The sequence below is a fragment of the Poromitra crassiceps genome, assembly GCF_964638095.1.
Source record: "Poromitra crassiceps genome assembly, chromosome: 4".
In the NCBI taxonomy this organism is placed as follows: Eukaryota; Metazoa; Chordata; class Actinopteri; order Beryciformes; family Melamphaidae; genus Poromitra; species Poromitra crassiceps.
The window spans coordinates 19376747-19400843 of record NC_139626.1 but is presented as its reverse complement, the minus strand read 5'-3'; the positions used below and the strand labels follow the sequence as shown (position 1 = coordinate 19400843).

Sequence of the window (24097 nt, the reverse complement as noted above, 5' to 3'; positions counted from 1 at the left end):
AGCTCATAAGCGAAGCGTTTGTAATGCACAAACGACGCCTCTTTCCCACCTTAGTAAGGTAGACAACGAGCTACAACCTAAACTTCACCTAAACGACCCATCCTCCAAGCTGGACAAATATGAGGGAGCAGCATTTTGGTAAACAAACTGCGTCACTGGGGGAAAACGGCATTGGGACCCTATGGAGCCAGCCTTGAGTGCTCACTCTAGCCCCGGCTGTGCGGGTTGCGTTTTAAAAACTGCGACAGTTCACACAACTTTACCATGACATGAATATATTATTATACATCAAGCTACTTCTGCTCTCACTCAGAATGTCTTGGATATAAGTGATGTCATGTATAGTTTTTGAGATATTAACGTTTGTTTGGCACAACTCATACTAGTTAACTGCTGTGGGCTTCCGCATTTCTGATGGATTTGTTGTTGTTGTGTTGTCACGCTGATTCATCCTATAACATTGGTCTCTATGTAGAGTGCTTAGGGACAGTCTACAAAGTGCAACACAGACTACAAAAATCACCAACATCACATCACACATCAATGGCCTCCTGCTGGTTATATTATAGCACTAATTTTGGAAAAACATGATTTTGCATTAGATTTTTTTGGGCTGATCCAAAAGATGACACGCACACGCACACGCACACGCACACGCACACACACACACACACACACACACACACACACACACACACACACACACACACACACACACACACACACACACAGTATTATACTTGAATATTGGGGGGATGTTTCCTTTATCTCACCCTGTTAGATCTTTGCTTTCTTAATGACACTATACAAGAAGTACCACAAATTGAATGGAATAACAATTGCCACAATTTGGCATCACTCCATTCGTGCCAGTACCGCATCTAGAAACATCCCAGGTAAGCCTGCCTCCGCGGTTGCTACACGACCCACGTGGTCCTGGGCCGAATTTGCCCTTGTCTGTTCCCGCAAGCATTTCTGTTGATTTTGATTTAATTGATGCTCTGGGTCATTGTCTTGTTGAAAGGCCTGTCTACAGCCAAGTCTCAACATTATACATCAGTGAAACATTGAAATAATTTCCAGGGCTTGAATAGTTTGGGAATTTGAAGAATAAAATGTCTGGGAAAGTATGGAAAATGTTGCGGTTCAGGTCAGATACACACATAATTCTAGCTTTGTATTTTAGCTTTGAGTCCACAGTTTTTGTTGATGTGAAGAATACAATAATGTTCAGATAGAGACATACTCTTATTACCCTGCCGCTGTCAGCATGCATTATATCAAATACCCTGCGCCAAAAGCACATCCAGTCAAGAATATAGGGTCTGCCCCGAAAAATATGGAATTTTAAAATGCAAAGCGTGTAGGAACCCTGCCAATCATCTCACATATTCTGATATTTGTGGCCGTGAAGAACAATCTTCATTTATACAGTGATATGACCTAGTTAGCAGAGGCAATATGTCTATCTGTGTAAATCATATTGCACACAAGACAAAATCTTCAAAACAAATCAAGGTCTGGAAAAAGTATGGAATTGTTTAATTGAACATGTGTATGCAGTTTAACCCTGTACCCTGCATGTGTGTGATAGCCAGACAGTATGTGGGTTTCTCCTTTCATCCTGTAGTGATGTGTGCTCATGCAGCGACGTGTCTGTGCCAAGTTTATGTTGTGTTTAGTTGTGTGTATCTGTAGTGTGTGTGTGTGTGTGTTTTCCATTAGGACTGAGCCTGTCTCTACTCTTTCAGAGTGATAGACCTGGGTGTGATGATTCCCTGCGATTGCATCCTCAGAGAAGCCATTAAACACAAAGCAGGTAGCTTCAAAATCTTGTGTACAATACTGACAAGAAACTCCTCCAAATACTGCCCATCTTCATGTTATCAATTATCAGAAGTATTTGGGGTGAAGACAAGAAAATGTTGTGATGAATGAATACAAAATAAGCAAAAATAAGAAAATGCAGTATGTACATTAGCTGCAAGCAGCCATCAGCACTGTCCAAGCCCATAGTACATACACTATGATAACATCAGAAAATATAAGCTTGATTCATCATTTTGGTAAAAGTTCTACACCTTCTGAATCAGACAGCTTTTTTTTTTTTATGCTATTTCCCTCACAAACTTGATCCAATCTCCACAATGTTCGGCACATACGATATTTGGACATCTTATATTATGGCTTTTAGAACAGGATTTTGATACCCCTAACTAACCAGGTGGCTATGACTCACAAATACATTTGATTGTGAAGGTGCCCAAACATAACCTGGCGCAGATGGTTTGTTATACAGAACCATCTGGGAACTTGTCCTTGGAAATTGCTTGGAAAAGGGCGGGCACTTTCAAAAACATACTTGGCAGGTGATTGGATGAACAATCTGTCTATCTATCTTCAACCACTTCCTGCATATCTGGCAGCATGGCAAAATGGATTTCTAATCCAGCTGCCTCGCAAGGTTAACCAGAATGAGCGGTACTTCCTGACCCAAATTCTACAGGCCTTTTAATAGCCTGGCTACCACAGTTGCAAAGCCATAGCCCCTTAAAACCAGTAGACTGACAAACCTGAGGAAGGTTCCTTCCAGATGAACAGGTCTTGTACAGTGGGGGAAATAACTAACTTTCTCACACAAATGTATTCCTGTCCCAGTATTCAGTTTGGATTACGTTTGTGTCACATCATCTCTTCTGTGGATATATTTGTCTTCTGGTCAGGACTAGATTGAGCTATGTTTGCATATGATTGGCAGGCAGCAGTGCGCCTCATTAATGAGGCCATTTACACCTGGCGTTAACATGCGTTTTCTGCAATCTGATTGCAGAAATGGTTGTCCTCTCAATCCGCATAAAGTTGCTGTATCCAGATTGAGAGGACACATTGCATTTACATTTGTGTTCAATGTGTACACTTTACAATGGATCCCTGACCACCTCCGGAGGTGGTTTGGCCGATCAGATTGCAATCCTTCTTCAATGCATTTTGGGGGTGTTTACACCTGTACTTTCAAGTGATAAAACACAATCTGATTGCAATGTGATCACAGAAAACGCATGTTAACGCCAGGTGTAAATGGCCTCAATGAGAGCTCGTCTTATGCCAAGTTCACACTAGGCACTCCGAGCCCTCGGCAAGCCCGATAAGAGGCTAATCACATTGGCTCAGCACTCGCAAATCAGCGCTCGCTTGTCAAGTGTGAACTGTCCACAGACGCGAGCAGGGAGCTCCCCCGAGCACTCACCGATGAGTCACAGAGGTCCGATGGGAGCCAACATGATTTGTCTCTGATCAGGGGGGTTTGTCTCCGAGCTCCAAAAACAGCTCGCCAAGGGCTCAGAGCGCCTAGTGTGAACTTGGCATTACAAGGAGAATCCCCGACCAGGCCACAAACGCAGTCTCACACAGGTCTGCTCACAGCTTTATTTATAATACACACACATACGCTAGCACAACATATATGGGCCATTCTACCCGAATCTGTTCAAAGTCAGCTATTAAGTCAGAATTAACAACCAGATATTTAGCCTGCTAGATATCTGTCGGGCGTCTGTGACTCATCCATGAGCTCCCCAGTCATGTCAGTCGACAGTCCTCACATAGCAGACAGTCCTCACATAGACTCAGTCCTCACATAGCAGTGGAGTCCCAGATCTCACGAGAGACCTGGATTTTTGTTTCTCTCGCGGGATCTGCCAACAATGGTACAATAGTAGCAGCAGCAATTAGCAGTAGTACTAGATCAGGGGTGGCCAAACTTTTTGGGTTGTGGGCCGCATACAGAAAAATATAAGGAGTCGAGGGCCAAACAATATTAAGCGCGGCAGTTTTCGCGGCAAAAAAATTGGACCAGAAAACCCTTGTGCCATCAAAAATTGAATTTCTACCTAAATAAATATATGACATAGTTTATTGATGCGCTCACCTATTACAATGGGTATTTCTGTATGTTATCAAATTTTATTTTCCTGTGCCAACAGGTTAAGACAGAGATAATTTAATATAACATTAGTATTAAACATTACTTCAGTATTTTTTTTTTTTTTTTTTTATAAATAGACCATGCCCAAGTATAACCCATTTTTAAATGGGGGGAATTTTTCTTTTTGTTTTTCCGTTTTTTCCCCCGTTTTCGTTTTCGTTTTCGTTTTCCGTTTTAAACTTTGAAACAGAAAAACGTAAAAACGTTTTTAGCAACATTTTTTTTTTTTTTTTTTACTTTTTTTTTTTCTAAATTCATGGCGGGCCACTTAAAAACGGGCAGCGGGCCGCAGTTGGCCCGCGGGCCGTAGTTTGGCCACCCCTGTACTAGATGGTTATGATCATGTGTTGTTTTCCTGTAGATATCATCGGTCTGTCTGGTCTCATTACCCCCTCTCTGGATGAGATGATCTATGTGGCCAAAGAGATGGAGAGACTGGGAATGAAGACACCACTGCTTATTGGGGGAGCCACCACCTCTAAGTAACACACACACACACACACACACCTCATGACATGACATGATACCTATATCATAGGTACTTTAAACCAAGTAATCTGATGTGCTGTGGTTACTATGATAGTGAGCAAGGAGATACTGTAGTTAGCCATTTTATTTGGTTGCTCTGCTAACTCCTGGTTGTAGTAACTAGCGGGCCATTTAGTGATGTTTTGTTGTTGTTTTACTTTGTAGAAAACCTTTCAGACTATGAAAGCCGAGGGTGCTCTCTAGGATATGGACTCTTTCATAGTTGTAATCCCAGTAGGCTACAGTGTCCTCTTGGCTACAGTAGGACTGCACCAAGGAATGTGTCGATGACTTTAGTAACAGTGTGTTCGGCTGATCTCCAATCATCAATTCAAAGGGCACAACAAACATGGTTGATGATGATCCTGCAATAATTGGCAGTCGCCACATTTGGAGGAGGCGCTGTTTCCTTTATCCATAGACCCAGTCTAGATAAATTTGTCATCAGATTTCCAATTGTATGTGGATCTATTATTGTTTGTGTTCAAGGATTTCCTGTCTAAATATGAACACAAATAAAGGTATTAATGTATGTGTGTGTGTGTGTGTGTGTGTGTGTGTGTGTGTGTGTGTGTGTGTGTGTGTCTGTTGTGTAGGACACACACAGCAGTGAAGATAGCCCCTCGCTACACTTCTCCTGTTGTCCACGTTCTGGATGCCTCCAGGAGTGTGGTAGTGGTAAGAACGCCTACCAGACCTCATTGGACCTTCTCTAGAGCTCTGCTTCCTGTGTTTACATAATACTACAAATCAACCCACTGGGTTCTGACTGTAAAGCAGGGATGGACAACTAACTATCTGCCATGGCGGGCCCAGAGTATGCAGGTGGTGATTTCAAGACGATACCAGGTGATGTCACCGATTTGGTCCTCTCTGGTTGCACGTGTGCCAGTCAGTGAAATCAGCTTCTGTATTCTTTGGTTGGAGTGAAAACCTGGATACACATGGCCCTCCATGGCACATGGTTGTCCATCCCTGATGTAGAGCTTGTCGTGTTCTTGATCTTCTGATTCCCACTCATGGAACAAGTCAGTCTGCTACTGCCTGCTTATTTTTGAGTGTGAAAACTGCGGGCCAATGAATGGCACACTATATGGATGTGTCCAGTAGAATGTATAGATCTTTAAAGGGCCACTTTGCTGATTTTCAACCAGCTTTGTATATTACAAAATTGGTAGTATTATGCAAATGAACAATGTTTAACTTCCCTCCATCTTGTCTGGTTCTCTCCAGAACTTTCGGGAGCCGTTCTGCCATGGTGTCACTATTACTGTGTGTGTTTGGGGGTGGGGGGGTGTCCTGGAGACACCTATTGTAGCAGGAACTACCACAGATGCCATTATTTTGCCAGGTGTTTATATGTTTGTCTGTGACAGATTTTGCGAACCCAATACTGTCAAAACCGTACAAGATGCAGTCACAAAAGGTGTCTTTGACATCAAAATGAAGGTGGAGTTGGTGTGATCTGGCCCACATTCGTTTTGATTCGCGGGCATTGCGGCTGGTGTGATCCCATCGCGAGATGGTCTCTCTAGTTTATTATTGAAGTTGAACTAACAGAGCAGCACAGTATGTCAAAATGGGAGGAATGGACGGCAGAGGAAAGAGAGTGATGGAGAGATGTAGGAACAGACGTTATTTATAGGGAGTCATTTAAGTCTGGTCACCTCCTCCCAGCGTGGGGTGCTAATTAGTGTGTGTGTGAGTGTGTGTGAGTGTGTGTGTGTGTGTGTGTGTGTGTCTCTCTCTCTCTGTGGGTTGAAGTCACACCACAGTAGCTGTTGATGAGTCAGCCAGAGCACAACTCTTAACACTATCTACAGTACAATGCCCTCACAAAGCTTTCCACCCCCTTGACTTTTTCCACCATTTCGTGGTGTTGCAGAATGCAGAGTGAATTTAAAATCTACACAAAACAGCCCATCATGACAAAGTAATTTTGCAAATGCATTTCAAATTAAATACAGAAATCCATTGTCTCTAGTAGCTTAGTATAAGCTTATTAAGTACATAGCATACATGTAAGTCCAAAGAAATGTTTAAATTCAGATAGATGTTTCTGGTTTATTTGGATCAGATACAATTAAGATGTCTTCACATATAATAGCTTTGTGCAATAAGTATTCTCAGGTTTCGTTGATATGATGTAATGATTGTGTTACTACTGTCATTCTGTCTACACCAGTGCTCCCAGTTGCTAGATGAGGTGATGAGGGAGGACTACTTTGAAGAGCTGACTGAGGAATATGAGGATATCAGGCAGGACCACTACGACTCTCTGAAGGTATGGACGACCGGAACAGATATCTAGAATGAAAGGTGCCTCTTAGTTACATACTGTACCACAGGGAGACAAGAATCCACTAAAATACAGCCAGAGATCAGGCACTGAGGGAGAGCTGGGAATTGGAGTTGATCAATGTGTGGCTAGAAGGGACACTATGGCTGCTTGTTAAGGATTTGCTATAATCTCACTACTATATAATAAGGCGGAGGGGTTCGGCGGCACGGCACACAATTACTCAGCTCAGAACAGTGCGCAAAGCACAGTGCTATATTTCTATTTTGCTCCAAAAAGGTGAGGCGTCAGTACTGCAGCAGTAGATTCCCTGCCTACTGTACCAACACTAGGGTCGCAGGTTCAAGCCCCTGCGTTGCCTCTGGCTTGGTCGGGCGTCCATACAGACACAATTGGCCATGTCTGCGGGTAGGGAGCTGGATTAAAGGTATGGGTCCTGGTCACTCCAGTAGTCCCTCCTCTGGTCGGTCGGGGCACCTGTTCTGGGGGGGTTGTGAAATGGCGGGAATAGCGGGATCCTCCCATGCACTATGTCCTGCCGGTGAACTCCTCACTGTCATGTGAAAAGAAGCGGCTGGCGACTGCACATGTATCTGAGGAAGCATGTGCTAGTCTGCAACTCACCCCAGATCGGCAGAGGAGGAGGAGCAACGACCAGCGCAGCATGGAGAATTGGCCAAGTACAATTGTGGAGAGACGGGGGAGGGGCGGTCTGAAAAATACTTGATTAAAAAAAATATATATGGAAGCTTTTGAGGAGCTGCAACACTACAACTCACTGAAGACCAGTAAAGAGATTGAACCATGGAAGCGTCCCTCTGTGTCTCTCTACTCTCATTCCACCATGCCTCTGTCATCCTGTCCCTCGCTCTCTTCCTCCACTTTCCTTTCTCCTTCAGGATCGTCGATATCTGTCTCTGTCCCAGGCCAGAGAGAAGGCTCTACACATAGACTTCCTCTCACTACCCAGGCCAGGTAAGGATGGATGATATCTGTCTCTGTCCCAGGCCAGAGAGAGGGCTCTACACATAGACTTCCTCTCACTACCCAGGCCAGGTAAGGATGGATGATATCTGTCTCTGTCCCAGGCCAGAGAGAGGGCTCTACAGGTAGACTTCCTCTCACTACCCAGGTAAGGATGGATGATATCTGTCTCTGTCCCAGGCCAGAGAGAGGGCTCTACAGGTATACTTCCTCTCACTACCCAGGCCAGGTAAGGATGGATGATATCTGTCTCTGTCCCAGGCCAGAGAGAGGGCTCTACACATAGACTTCCTCTCACTACCCAGGCCAGGTAAGGATAGATGATATCTGTCTCTGTCCCAGGCCAGAGAGAGGGCTCTACAGGTAGACTTCCTCTCACTACCCAGGCCAGGTAAGGATAGATGATATCTGTCTCTGTCCCAGGCCAGAGAGAGGGCTCTACAGGTAGACTTCCTCTCACTACCCAGGTAAGGATAGATGATATCTGTCTCTAGGCTCTTTCACACCGGCCTTGAAATGCACGGAAAATAGGATTCGCGCCTCCGATGTGAAAGTCATGAACGCGCTTTGGTGGACAATTGTTTTACGCCTTTTGTCCCGCGACGGTAGGTAGTAACAGCGCCGGGTTACCTGGCAACCCGCCTCCATTTGAAAGCATCGTTGCAGCGAGCCGGAAAAGGTGCGAATGGTCAGCTCATTCATAAAAAAATTACAGGGGAAATCACCTCATGTATCAAGAAAGTGCAGGAGTGAAAGTAAAAAAAAGTAGCCTATACAATCATGACTGCAGGGGCGCCAGGAGGAATGCTCCGTACGGTTAGGCTTTATGCTCAAACGATGTTGACATTAGTAGGTACAATTAACGGATATAATAATAAGCTTCAGAGGGCTATAGCTGTCTGTGGCGAGTTGGTCTGAGGTTATTCCCTCTCGAAATCAGCTCTGTGCATTCCCTTACAAAAACTACTAACGTTAAGTAGTCATGTGCATTTATAGCCTATACTATTCCCCGACGAACGTTATGCAGACTGCAGCTGTTTGATATGCGGGTGGTCGTGTATCGTTCCACCTATCCTCCCTGCTCAGCGGACTAGGAGAAGGAGGGAAGTCTTGGTTGTTGAATGAATTCGTTCATCATTAGGGATGGGAATTGATAAGATTTTAGCGTTTCCGATTCCATTTTCGATTCTGCTTATCGATCCGATTCCTTATCGATTCTCTTATCGATTCTCATTGGGCAAGGGAAGAAAAAAAAGAGTACAAACGGGTTTATTAACATTAATTTTCTTTGATATTATTATAATTATGTATTCTTATTCAGCTCTGAGATCAGATTGCTCTTTTCAATCCCATACCAAGCAGGGATCAGTGTCTGTTAAACTGGCTTTGTTTGGGGGTTTGTATTTTGGGTTGAGCATCTTTGTCATCTCCCTATAGAAAATATATAGTGGGAATGAATGAAACAGAACTAGTGGTTAGAATGACAACATGCAACTTTGACATTTTACTTTAGCTGGCATGTCAGACAAACTAGTCACTGCTCGGTGACATTCGTTTACCCTCGCCTCGGTCATTTTACTCTTCCCTGCCTGGGTGAATGGAGGGCCTGGAAGTGCGCAGCACAAGAAGTACTCGCTGCAGCCTCTGACCCAGAGCCACTACCAGCCTCTGAACCAGTCTGACTCTGAACGTCATCATCCTCTAAATTAAATGGATGGAAATGGAGTATTGGTGAAATCTGGTTTACGCAATGAAACAAATGGCACAAACAATAAACACACAATAGCCAGGGTCTGGAGGAGCGCTAACGTTAGCCGCGCTGCTGTTAGCCACGTTATCGTCACTCCGTAGCACATCAGAAACGTGACATTCCTCCAAAATTATTGCATGCTGTGTGGACAAATGTTTCTGCATATTGCTAGTATTTCCCCCCTTTGACGAAATAGAGGTTTTGCAAGCATTGCAAGTGGCACTGTGGTCATCGTTTTGCTTCTGCCTAGACGGTGGCTAGACCGGTGGCTGCGGTCTAAACAAAACAAGGCTGCGTTGCGTGCGTGTCGCAGCGTGTGACGTCATCGCGCATGGAATCGATAGTGGAATTGTTAAGGATTTTGGCTAACGATTCCAAGGAATTGATCCACTGGGACCCGGTTCTCAACAAGAACCGGTTCTCGATTCCCATCCCTATTCATCATACAGTAGCCTAGGCTACACTAACCTATGAAAATATTCATTTGGGCTAGGAGGAGCTGGAAATCACTCCGCTCTCCTTTCAATCCGGGAGCAGGGGATTTCACCTGAAAGTACACAGCAGCACGGGAATGTGGCCGTGCTGCTTGGCTCTGTGTGAAAGCAATTTCTGTGGCGAGGGTGCGGCCTTTGCGGGACTCCTAAACGGCAATTTTTGCGCGATCTGTGTGAAAGAGCCTTCTGTCCCAGGCCAGAGAGAGGGCTCTACACATAGACTTCCTCTCACTATCCAGGCCAGGTAAGGATGGATGGATATGTCTCTGTCCCAGGCCAGAGAGAGGCTCTACACGTAGACTTCCTCTCACTACCCAGGCCAGGTATTTTCCTTTTGCCTTTGCCTTATGACAACCCCCAGAGACGCAGAGTTAAGTTGTTGCTTTCAATCAAAGGTAGGCAGTGTTCACTTTTGTGCTCTACATGGCAATGTGTGAAGGTGACATTATTTTTGGCACACTATCTGTGCTATATTAACTATCTGTGCTATATTAACTGAGATTATAGGAATTCCATTCCCATTACTGTAGACACAGAATTTTGCCTCTTCGGGAATTTAACTGAAAAAAGTCCAAATCTCAAATCAATTACATTTTTACAGATAGCTCTTGGTGTTGCCAGAAACTATTGGGTAGTTATTCATATTATAGTTATTGTATATATGCATATTGGTATATGTATGTATGTATGTATGTATGCTTTAAAAAATAATGCAATGAAACGTTCTAAATATGAATACATTTACTATAAAGGGAAATCTACTGACACACCAATATACAAATATATAATATCTAAGACAGAATTTATATAAAATATGCGGGGTGCCTTTTGCACACAGGAGTCTACTGTATACAATATAATCAGAGCTGCCAAGTTTCACTCCACAGTCCACACTGCACTCCACCGAGTGCCCTCTAGTTTTGTTTTCGATTTTTATTTTGATATTGGATATCAACAGTAATATTCGCTATCGAATACATGTGTTTCTGTCTTTCAGTGCGTCCTCAGTTCCTGGGTACCCATGTGTTTGAGCGGTACGACCTGCGTGACCTGCTCGACTACATCGACTGGAAACCTTTCTTTGACATCTGGCAGCTAAGGGGCAAATACCCCAACAGAGGTTACCCCAAGATCTTCAAAGACAAGACTGTTGGTACGAGCTAACTGGCAGCATGTGTGTGTTTGGGGGTGGGGTAGGCTTGGGCGATATCCAAAATTGAATATCACGATGTTGTCACGCCAACATATTGTGATATACAATATCATCACGCACGCGGGGGCTGGGGGGGTGTCAGCCATTAGCTGTAATTTGCTCATAAAAACGGGCTGATTGTAAAAAAGGAAACCCAACTGAATTAAAAAGACACATTTTTCGTTTTTTTATCTGATCACAAGTAGATTATAGGTTTATAAGTTAAAAAACTTGCACATTTGTGATCTAAGCAGCACATGGTTATTGTCGATGTCGTGGGAATATCGCGATACTCCCGGAATATTGCTCGAGTATCGGCCCAGGCTTAGGCTAGAGTGCAGTGTATATGTTACCATTTGGTTGGGAAAGCTGTCAGTGTACACACACTATCTAGGCCTAGGTTATGTACCGACAGGGCCTAGTGTACTGTACACTAGGGGTTGCACGACTAGATTTTTTTCAAGTCGACTTTTCTACCAATAAAGTCGAGTCGACGGCGACTAATCGTCAGGTGTTAAAAAAGAATAGAAAAAACGTGGTTATTGAGTTGATGACAACAGCCCGCAATGTAGGAGGAATGTAAACACAATCATAATGGCTTGGGAAAACAAATATTAGAAGCAATAGCCTATGAACGAAGACTCGTCGTTAGCAGTTCAATGTCTGGGCTGCACACACGTTTGACTCTAGAGGGCTCATTATACTCGAGCGAGCTCCGTGGGGTGGAGCTCCGCGAGTCACCGTGCGGACCTCGCACTGGGGCAGATGCTTTTATACTCAGAAGTGATCAGCCAAGTGATCAGCATGTATTGTACAATGGTAAATAGTGAGAACAGCCCGTGAAAAGTCGCAATGAAACGCTATTATGTGCAGTACTGAGTGCGCTTTCACTCTCAAACGACCGTAGCCTACATCAGCACATGAATGAATCACCAAACTTGTTTTTACTGAAAGCCGTTTTGGTTCTCAGCCCTGATAGCCTACTCTGTGCTGCTTTTAAGTTTAGCCTACCACATGGGTCAAGAAATGTGGTCAAAACACAGCTCAGTGTTCAGGGCTCAGTGGCTTGAAAGCGGCCATGTTTGGAGAGAAGCCGTGCGGAGGTCGCGCTGTGAGAAAAATCTTCAGGTACACGGTGGGCGCCCTACGGAGGTAACGCCCAACCACACCCAACACATTGACGTCATTTGACGCTGGTGGCCCTCGCTCCACCCCCGCGCCCTTCACGACATGGTGAGTATAAAGCAGCCTTAAGGCTGCATTCACACAGATTCCAGTGAGAGACGCAGCAGCTGCTGCGTGTAGCGCAGCTGTAGTACGGTGGGGTGGGGAGTGTCTCACTTCACCCCCCTTCAAAACAATCATGTGTGCGCGCAAACCAGGAAAATACATTTTTACACAACAAACCTGCAAAGCCACATAGTTCTAAGCCAAATAACGTAGCTTACTACTTTGATTAACAATAAATCTAGAAAAAGTAACTAAATTGAAATGAGCGAAATATACACTAGATGAGAAGAGCAGCTCTGCAAGGCTGCTGCCTGGGGCAGCGCAAGTCTCAAACCATGTGACGACTAGTTGAAGTCCCTTGGTAGGCGTCGACTTGTGGTAGTTACGTCGACGACTCTATGCAACCTCTAATGTATACACAGACCGGTCAGTTGGCACATTTACCGCCAATGTGATAAATGTAGAAATAGCTCACCAAAAATGGGCACATAACCCAGTTTATCTGCACATGCCCAGGTTCTTGTGAAAACGAGTGACATTCACCGGTTTGCTCCCCATCCAGTCCTCTGAATAGAGATGAATTACGTATCCCTTGCTCCATTTTGATCAGCTTTGTGCTGAGTTTGAGGAAAAAGTAGAATAATGGTACAAATACAAAAACTCAAAAGAAAGAAGAACCCCTGGTGGCTGATGCTGGTAATGTTGTGATTGCTGCAGGTGCAGAGGCCCGACAAGTTTTTGACGATGCCCAGCGGCTACTCAACCATTTGATTGACAGCCAAGGTCTGTGGGGGCAGGGTCTGGTGGGGTTCTGGCGTGCCCAGAGTGATGGTGATGACATCAACGTCTACGCTGAAGATGTCATACCGCAAAGCAACACCGAGCCCCTTGCCATCTTCCATGGTCTACGGCAACAGGTGAGGGACATTATATAAAATTCAATCAAAATGTACTGATATACCTGTTGAGAAATTGGGTCTTGGGACGGGCACATACCCAAAATGCTCGTGTGAAAATAAAAATGAAGGATGGTTAACTTGCGCTCTCCAATGGCCTTGCGCACACAAGTTAATGCAGATTCAGTCACTCACAATGCACCACAAGGTCCGATCAAGATTTGTAGTTCGTTCCAGAGTTTGAGAAGCCCTGCTAGTAGGATCAACAAGGACACGACCTCGGTCTTCCTCTTTTTGTGGCCTGGGTGCTACTGTGTATATTTAACCATTATTTTATCACAGCAAAGGCTGTGACCCTTTATGGTGGAGCTAGATGTGGTCTCTGATTGTGTGTGTGTGTGTGTGTGTGTGTGTGTGTGTGTGTGCGCGCGCGTGCGTGCGTGCGTGCGTGCGCACGTGTGTGTGTGTGTGTGTGTGTTGCAGGCAGAGAAGGAGCGTACCAGTTCAGAGCCCTACCTGTGTGTGTCTGACTTTGTGGCGTCTGTAGACAGCGGCATTGCAGACTACATGGGCATGTTTGCTGTTGCTGTGTTTGGAGCAGAGGAGCAGAGTCAGCAGTTCCAGGCCCAGGGAGACGACTACAACAGCATTATGGTCAAGGCCCTGGCTGACCGACTGGCTGAGGTACAGTATGCATGGCTTATAGACTGGCTGAGGTACAGTATGCATGGCTTATAGACTGGCTGAGGTACAGTACACACAGCTTATAGACTGGCTGGTACAGTATACACAGCTTATACAGTAGACCGGCTGAGGTACAGTATGCATGGCTTATAGACTGGCTGAGGTACAGTACACACAGCTTAATATAGACTGGCTGAGGTACAGTATGCACGGCTTATACAGTAGACCGGCTGAGGTACAGTATGCACGGCTTATAGACTGGCTGAGGTACAGTACACACAGCTTATAGACTGGCTGGTACAGTATACACAGCTTAGAACACGGCTCTCTTGAATACTCGATTCTGATTGGTCAATCAACAATATTCACCGGTCATTATTTCTCGACAACCGACCGCTGCTCTGCCACACCTGGATTAATCAGTTGATAAGAGCTTTTTGTCAGCAAGACACTACTAATTAGGCCAACCAGTTGCAGCTGTGGTGTCTTGTGTGCCAATTACGAATGAAACCGCTTTGTCATTGAAAACGCTATTAAAAAATCTATTTGAATAATTATTTTTGTCAGATTATTGAATGATTTAGTTGTAGGCCGTGTTCTAAGCGGGATAATGTATATTGAGGCGGTGATTACTGGGAAATAATGACCTTCAGGTGAACGATTAAGCCCTCCGCTGGCGCGTCGGGCTCAATCCACCTGTCGGTCATTATTTCCCCCGTAATCACCGCCTCAATATACATTATCCCTTACTTATAGACTGGCTGGTACAGTATACACAGCTTATAGACTGGCTGAGGTACAGTATGCACAGCTTATAGACTGGCTGGTACAGTATACACAGCTTATAGACTGGCTGAGGTACAGTATGCACAGCTTATAGACTGGCTGAGGTACAGTATGCACAGCTTATAGACTTATATACTTATAACTTTTTAAGTCAGAGCGAAGTTTCTGGTATCATTTGAAACTAGCTGACGTAAGTCATGCATTGGTACCATCCATGGAAGGCTAGGTTTTCAGGAAGGGGGCTAAATAACGCTCCAAATTTTTAGCTAGATTTTGGCAAGGGAAAAACTATTTTCAAAGGGTCTCGACCCCCTCACCTAAAGATAGCTGAATGAAAATGGGTTCTATGGGTACCCACAAGCCTCCCCTTTACATATACATAAGGTAGCATTTTTCGAAGATAACGCAAACGTTTTTTGAAAAATCAGGAATCTTCTGGGGTATCAGGCAAAGCTGCTGCCATATTCTTTCTTTTCTGTCCTCTTTCTCATCTGTGTCCTCCTCCAGGCCTTTGCGGAGCAGCTCCACGCCCGTGTTCGCAGGCAGCTGTGGGGCTACAGTGGCGAGGAGGTCCTGGAGGCTGCCGACCTCCACAGAATTCGCTACCAGGGCATCAGACCGGCCCCCGGCTACCCCACCCAACCCGACCACACCGAGAAGAGCACTATCTGGAGCCTGGCCCGTGTCCTGGAGAACACCGGTTAGAGGACAAACTATACTGTTCCTCTCAGCAGAATCATAAAGCAATTCTTATTCCACCTAGTAATCTATGAGGAGTAACCTAATAAATGGAATGCACGAATTGTGACTTGGCATGATGCCATAATTATTATCTAGATTAATATACTTTGTGCAGCCCTATATGACTAATATCTGGATGTTATGTAACACGCATGACTTAACATAACACTACCATTTCCCGCCAGTTTTGTTAGAGTTGGGATTTATCATTTGATAAAGACACAGCCTTTTATGTCAAGTTTCCATTGCATATCCAGTATCAGTGATCGAAGAAAAAAAAGATTTCCAGTCCCTCACAGGGCAGGTCTGTTTAATGCGCCGAACCGTACTCATTTCGACACAGGGCAGGCATATTATAGTCAATAGCCATGTTCAGAATGGTTCACTCATTCACTCACTCACTCTTCCCCATGTAGTGTTTATCATAATAGTGAACGATATGTAGTGTTTATCATATAGTGAACGATGTGTAGTGTTTATCATATAGTGAACTATATGTAGTGTTTATCATATAGTGAACTATACAGTATGTAGTGTTTATCATAGTGAACTATATGTAGTGTTTATTATATAGTGAACTATACAGTATGTAGTGTTGATCATATAGTGAACTATATGTAGTGTTTATCATATAGTGAACTATAGTGAACTATATGTAGTGTAGTGAACTATATGTAGTGTTTATCATATAGTGAAATATATGTAGTGTTTATCATATAGTGAACTATACAGTATGGGGAACGATTTCAGAGGATTTTCAGACACTACCTCACTCTTCTTCTCCTTTGGTAAACGCGACCGCATTACATTGTGGTATACAGTATGGGAGAAAGTATAGGGTACATTCAGTGGTCACTAGAAATTGCAGTGCATTGTGGGTATTTTATAGTGGACTATATAGTGAATCAAATTAACAGATGATATTCGGTCAAAAATTCGGTCAAAATTGGCGAGCACACACTATTTCTGTAATAGGAAACATTTTTAAAAGTCAGTATGTCACAGTATGACTGGTACAATACCCTAAATAGCCAGGGGAGAGGTGTTCACCATTCAAATTCACATGCCAATCCTCTGTGTGTGTGTGTACTGTAGGTATCGCGCTGACTGAGTCCCTGGCCATGACACCAGCTGCCTCAGTGTCTGGACTGTACTTCTCCAACCCTCAGGCCTCCTACTTCGCTGTGGGCAAGATCACCAAGGAACAGGTTAAAACAGCCATACTGTCATGGCTCCATTTACTGATTCATTTATGCAGGCCCCAAAATGACATTGTAAAAATGTGGTTATGGTTACACGCAGATATACCAACTTCACCAACTATGCACCCACAAAACAGGGTTGCAGTCATTCTGAGCTCTGATTTCTGAGTACCGTAAATTCCGGACTATAAGCCGTGGCTTTTTTCCCGTTTTTTGGCCCCTGCGGCTTATATAACGGTGCGTCTTATCTATGGATTTTTTCAGAATTTTTTTTTCAAATACAAATAAAATCTCTCTTTTTTAGCACTCTTTCTACCTATAAATCCACTTCTGTTTTAATTTCCTCTGTTGCCCTCTTTTCACCACACCGCGGACACTGTGTGCACTGTCGAAATAAACAAAGGTGTTGTGTTATGTTGTTTTGTTGAAATGTTACGGTAATACGGTAAATGGGAGCTTCCTCAAACAGCCAACAATCCCCTCTGTGCGTGAACCCTTACATATGGTAATTACGGTAAGCAAAGTTCATCAGCCCGGAATCACAACAAGACGAGCAGTCTCTCTCTCACTTACCATGGGGAAGGTACGCAGAAAGTCACACGACGCAGCTTTCAAGCTGAAAGCAGTCGAACTCGCACTAAAAGAAACAAACAGAGCAGCAGCGCGTACCCTGGGCATCGATGAGTCAATGGTGAGACGTTGGAAGCAGCAGCAGGAGGAACTGTCTCAGTGTAATAAGACAAAAAAGTCCTTCAGAGGCCACAAAAGCAGATGGCCGGAACTTGAAGATTCCCTTGAGGACTGGGTGTTGACCCAGAGAGGAGACGGCCGAGGCGTTTCCACGGTGCAGATCCGACTGAAGGCCAAAACAATCGCCACCGAGATGAAAATTGAACATTTCAGAGGTGGGCCATCTTGGTGCTACCGATTCATGAGACGAAAGGGACTGTCCGTCCGGGGGAGAACTACTGAACAACTCCCTCCCGACTACCAGGAGAAAATCACAAACTTCGGCGAATTCACACAAAGGAAGATCACGGAATATTATAGGAGTGTGAAAACATCCACAATCACCAACGGGTTCCAAAACGCTGGACTGCTGCGGGATGAAAAGGATGACGCCGCCACAGCTGGCGCTGAGGGCCGTCAGAGGCTTCAGAGGCTGTTCGATGCCGACAGTGATGAAGAGGAGTTCGTTGGTTTTGAGTGACAATGAAGGAGAGAGGAGAGTGGTTGACGAAGCCACCCTGAACCTGTTCGTTTCCGACACTGAAGATGAGGACTTTGGTGGTTTCAGTACGCAGGAAGAAGAGGAAGACGAGGATTAGTGACTTGACTTCTCTGGTTACAGGTTTGCTGCACATATACGGTAGCCTATTGTTGTGTGATTTTGTCTGGGGATTAGTGACCTGACTTTTGTTTTGTTTTGTTGAAATGTTAATAAATGGGAGCTTCCCCAAACAGCGATCTCTTTCCCGACATTCCTCTCTGTGCACGAACCCTTTCATATGGTAATTAAACATCAAAACACCCGCGGCTTATAGTCCGGTGCGGCTTATAGAAGAAAAAAATAGTCAATTTTGGTGCTGCGGCTTATAGACCGGTGCGTCTTATAGTCCGGAATTTACGGTAGATTGAAATTCATTTGTGATACGTCACAACTTAACTTTATATTGCTTATGTAAGCATAACTTTCAGGTTGCATATAAAAGTACTCTGTTATGGCCTATGTCCACTGGCTGCGTTGCGGCTCCGTGCGGCTGCCTGAACAAACCCACAATCATCTAATCTGTCAGACGCATGTGGGATCTGACAAAAATAGAACAGGTGTGTATTTTTTCTGTGCCGCACGTATTGCCCATCTATTAACATGGGCGAGAGTCTGTTCCGGCAGTTTAACCGGATCCGCACAGAGCTGTACTACATCTGGTGTACATTGGGTTTAAGGGTATGAATTTATACTCGATAACATTAAATGTTTTTATAAATCTGGTTGTTCTGTGGTTTAGTTGCAACCTGCACGCCACGTCAACACGCTAGGTCGCACCATAGACCTGCCGTCAACCTCGTTTGATTAAATGTTTGCAGGCTAGCGGACATTTCAACGTTTAACCGACTAGCCGCGCACATCCCTATTTTAGTGTGGAGTCACTGTTTAAATTCTGGGAAACGTAGCAAATCAACAGAAGTAGAAGTGGAGCAGACAGGTTGAGGGACATTGAAAAAGGTTAATTACAACGCGTCGTCACAAAATAAAATGAACATGAGGGATTGATGGTATGAAACAGGATGGATTGATGTATGTAACAGGATTGATGGTGTCTTGGACTTTTTAACAGGCATTCGAGGACCAGACATTCAATAAGCGTTGACTTTTTCTCCTCAACGATTTTTAATGCCGTTACTATCCTTTTTATTACTTCCTTGTTTTTGTATGTATGGAACTCTCTGCATCTATGTCTCCTGTGATTCTATGTAATTCTATGTGAGCACTTCTGCACCAAGACAATTTCCAATCAACCATGTGTTGAAATGGCAAATAAAGTTCTATTCTATTCTATTCTCTCTCCGCTCTCCCTCTCTTCAGGTGGAGGACTATGCCAGGAGGAAGGAGATGAGTGTGGCAGAGGCGGAGAGATGGCTGGCTCCCATACTGGGTTATGACACCGATGCATAGAGAGCAGCCAGTAAACTGGAGCGGCTCGCTCCCAGGCTGTGGTCTTAACACGGCTGTCCAAACTGAGATCTCATGTGCTGCGAGAACAAGATGTAAAAACCAGCCGAGGCCGGCGTGTCATTTCAGTGATGTACGATGCATAAATTATGATCTCGAAAACTGGCCCTTACATTTCAAAATGAGTCACGGACAATTGATTTAATTTTGCGTGCCAGGGATAAGAGATCATTTTGGGACTCAAAGCTGCATGCAAATTAGGCTGAGCGTGCCTATCCTCTTAGCGTAGCTTTCTATACAGCCAGAGAGTTCACAACAGAGTCTTATGTTGAAGATGATCTAGTCGTGTTGGGAAGGGAGCCTATTGACCTGCTATTTCTTAAGCTGCTACTACTGCCTACTACTACACTACACACACCCACTACTATGCTACACACGCACAAATTACATTGCTCATAATGTTTCAGTCCGCACAGTAAATATACTCTGTCTTTTGTTTTGTTTTTTGAACGATTAATTCGGTTCTCCATCAGGCGAAATTTCCTATTGAAAGCAAGAAGCCAGATGGCTCCAGATCAGAATCAAATGTGGATGCCCTTACATTCGTTACATTTAATTTAATTAAATCCAAGGGGACAGGCCTTTAGACCATGATCTAGAAAAGAAAAGAGTTGACAGTACAGCTTCATTTAGAATAACAGTAATCAGGGGCCGGATTCACAAAACCTTAAAAAAAATCTCAAGTGCCTTTCCCCCCCTTAACTTTAGTCTTAAGAAGAAAAAAGGGTGGTCTGCTCTTTTCAAAAACAGTTCTTAGTGGCCGTGACCACAGGGAATGTCTATTTGAGCTGCCAGCGCCTTTCTTTAATTAATTTTCTACGTTAAGGACGCGCTAGGAGCGCTCCTCTTCCCAGCACCGCACCTGGTGTTTAAGCGCTCTCTACGGCTAGTGTTTTTGGGGCGGAGCGCTCTGGGTGCCTCAAGCAGAGAAAAGTTCAACTTTTGGAGAGGCGCATTGCTCATCAATGTCAATTTTTTCAACAACAACAAATAAACGCTGTGTCTGCATGTTGGAAGCACTCTGGACATGATTTCCAAAGCATTCCGACCTGTAGAAAACGTTCCCTGTGGACATACCCCCTTAGAATAAATTTGTATATATTTTCAATCCTAAGGGGGAAAAACAGGAATAAATGGTATTCTTGAAATGAAAGTTCTTAAAATTCCTGCAGTGAAAAGGTAAGCCTCTAAATACTGTATTTATACACATTTTAGACAAGTGAACATTTACTGTCAAGCTTTTTTTGGTGTATGGCCAAGAAGGCCTCTGTCTCATGTCTGTTGAAAAGAAATTGCAGATTTTACAGTTGCCAACAGAAACCGACCGTTTAAATCTTTGCCCTAGTTGCCCTAAATAGGTTTTCAACCAAATTGTTTTGTAGATGGAAGCACCTTTTGTTGCCTCCTACCAGATGCCAATGCGCATGCCCCGTTTATTTGTTGGTAAAATTCCTCTTATAATTTCTTAAGATCTGTCCTAAGATCACATTGGTGAATCTGGCCCCTGATCTGGAAGTTTATCTCTGCATAGGCTACATTCTGTAAAATAATAATAATAACACTGTGTTTTAGGTTTTATATAATAGTTTTAACAGCATCTTAAGATTCAAAGCCACACTTTGCAGTAGATTTTTTTAGCACTTCACAAAGTGTTGTCTTAACTTATCAAATTGTATTGGAGGTTCTGGTGATTGATTGATTGATGCATCGATTGGGTCGTCTGTTTACATGTACATAATGTCTGACGGGGTTGTAGATTTCTTTTTCCAGTCATCATAGTTTTGTCAAATCTTCCAAGTGTTCTATATCTCTTTAACTACCAGCTTTTCACTAATTGTTGATTATTGTCCATGTTTTCCCCATGTATATTTTATTACTAGTGATGGAGGGATACATATAAATGGAGTACATTCTGACCTCCAGCTTGAGGTTCATCACAAGGCAAGCAACCACCAATATGAACAGAGCTTAATTACATTTCAGAGAAGCATTCCATTATACTTTCTCTTTAATATATTCTATCCCTAAATTTTGGCCTTTGCATTTGACGATGTATTATTGATGATCAGCTGTTCCCAGGATTAAGTGGCAAAATTGGAAATGTAAGCATTCTACGAGACTGACTGGACTATTTCACAGAGCGTCTTAAAAGCCCTTAGGTGCTGCAGTGTTGACTGCCAGTGACAATAGACCCTTTTCACGGGGGGCATTTTGTGTGGAAAAGGCAGAATAAACACTGGCGCAAGCAATACACTAAGGGGTTTACAAATTCCAATCATGGAAGTTTGAAACCCTCATTAGTGTTTTGCTTGCACCTGTGTTTACCCTGCCTTTTCGACACAAAATGGCCCCCGTGAGAAGGATCTATTGTCACTTTATATTACGCTAGTTTCTTAATGGCTCTTATTGTCTTGAATAAAAAGATTGAAAAATAACACATTGTTTTACTGTTGAATATGGCAGTCTTATTAGAGGAGAAAAGGCTTTCGCACAGTCTTATTAGATTAAAAAAAAATAAGATAATGTGCTGCTGCCTTTCTTTGAGCTGAAACCTCATTACTAAATTGTGTAGACTTAAATGTAATTAAACGGGTGTAAAATGTGTCTCCTATAATATACATCAAGACTGTGTAGTGTAGGCCTACTGTGAAACCTGTCTTCTCTGCATCACCCATTTCCAAACTGACATACATGCACACAATCTCTTAATAAAATGTCTTTTGTTTGTTTTCAATGTAATGCTTTGGAACAAAATCACATTGAAAATTGATGTGAAAAACTGTTTACATGTTATCCTAATGAAATCATTGTTTGCATTAAAGCAGTGATACTGCCACATGCGGCTCCTTTATGGGTAGTTGTGGCTTTTTGAAGTCCTATTTAAAATAAATAATCTAATAAAAGGGGATTTTTTTTGTGGATTGCGACTCTTGCAATGATTATTTATTTTTGTCAATGTGGCTCCTGAGTAGGGGGGCAAGGTGCGTACCATTGCTTTAAATTGTGTACACGTGGGTGATACCCACTATCCTTGAGCATAATGACGCATTTGCTGTTGAATTATAAAAATATCTAGATTTTTGATGTTTCTAATTAAAAACATGTTACTTTTAATCCAATGCATTTATTTGCTCCTAGGGTCTCTAAAAATGTCTGAAAATACCTAAAAATGTGCACATGGATTATCATTTCAAATTGAAGGGTGAAATTACGTCCTATTTGATATTTAAAGGGGCATCAAAGGGTATCACCACTGATTTCCCAATATGATTCCGGTACACAAGGTCATGATTAGCGATATTTTAGTTACAATACCAATTTTGCTTGGATATGAAAGAGATTCGCAAAGAACTAATGCTGTCAATTTTACAAGGAAGGAACCCTCTAACCTGGTGTATTATTAAAAATATAAATGTTTACAAATGAGATCTCTCGCGCTATACCAGACCACACAAGTTTAACGTGCAGTTAAGCTTCAAGCATCCATGGGAGAATCCATTATAAGATTGATATTGGGATTTATGAATTGATATCAGTTCCTTCAAATGAATATAATTTCAATATCAATATATGATTTTTTTTAACCCAGCCCTAGTTATGGGGAGACCAAGGACAGTTGTAACACTTTTTGCAATGTTCACAATAAATAACATTTACACTGGAATAGCCAATTTGCTATATAAACTTTGATGTGTCAACGACTGAAACAAATAAATGAAAAACAATGCATTTAAAGCTTTATTTTTAAATGGCCCGCCCTGCAGCTCACCAAGCTGGCCCTGCAGCTCGCATATTGGCACAATTGCTCAACTTTGCATCACTGATGACATCACTTACTGATGAGTGATGTCACAATGTCTATGACATCATCACTGATGTCACAATTTGCCAAGTGTAACCAAAAACCACAATTTGCTCAAGTGATTTCACTGATGTCACAATACCTATGACATCAGTCAAGTCAAGTCATAAGATGATTTTGGTCAATAATGTCACTGATGATGTCATAGATGGCAGGGGGCAGAAACACCTAGGTGCACACTGATGTCACAATGCCAATACATCATCAGTGATGTCATACGAATGATGCTCTTATTACATCACTGATCACATTATCGGTCAAGAAACTGGGGCACGTGACATAACTGCGTGGCTGAGCATCTCTTGCTCAGCCAGGCTAGCGTTCAGGCTAGCGTTAGTAGTTTTGTAAACACCACAACAAACAGAGAGATGGGGGGAACCACTGGGAAGAGCAAATGCAAGATTCCATATCGTGAGAAGCTAAACAATGCGGCAAAGGAGCGGTATTATAGTAGGGACAATGGAGTTACTTTCGGTCTGATGTTGCTGCGCAACGGGTAGCGTGGGGGTAGCGCTTATGAATGGGGAGTTTCCCCCGCTTCCGGGTCCCGCGTTCCCCCCGTTCTTGCTTGCGTGACGCGCGAGTGTCCCTACGTATGTTCAGATACCTTTTCCTACCTCGTGTTGGGTGTGACACACCGTGAGTGCCTACACACGAACAATTTAAAAACTACAAATCACTCGAGGCACATATTTAATTTACAAATGGATGGGTGCAGGACCTGTGCAGG

The 24097-nt window shown here is 43.4% G+C and overlaps 1 protein-coding gene across 1 annotated transcript in view; it reads left to right on the top strand.

Annotated features, from left to right (window-relative positions):
- Window positions 1-22407, top strand: part of mtr (5-methyltetrahydrofolate-homocysteine methyltransferase) — a gene marked incomplete at its 5' end in the record, with an annotated part of 51580 nt that extends 29173 nt beyond the window's left edge. The window contains 11 exons of the mRNA XM_083635809.1: window positions 1752-1819; window positions 4347-4467; window positions 5110-5191; window positions 6699-6797; window positions 7712-7787; window positions 11038-11193; window positions 13180-13379; window positions 13842-14042; window positions 15336-15528; window positions 16665-16777; window positions 19359-22407. Coding sequence (XP_083491935.1) covers window positions 1752-1819; window positions 4347-4467; window positions 5110-5191; window positions 6699-6797; window positions 7712-7787; window positions 11038-11193; window positions 13180-13379; window positions 13842-14042; window positions 15336-15528; window positions 16665-16777; window positions 19359-19448 — 1399 coding nt within the window. The 3' untranslated portion in view covers window positions 19449-22407. The remainder of the gene's footprint in view (window positions 1-1751; window positions 1820-4346; window positions 4468-5109; window positions 5192-6698; window positions 6798-7711; window positions 7788-11037; window positions 11194-13179; window positions 13380-13841; window positions 14043-15335; window positions 15529-16664; window positions 16778-19358) is intronic.
- Window positions 22408-24097: the final 1690 nt, after the last annotated feature.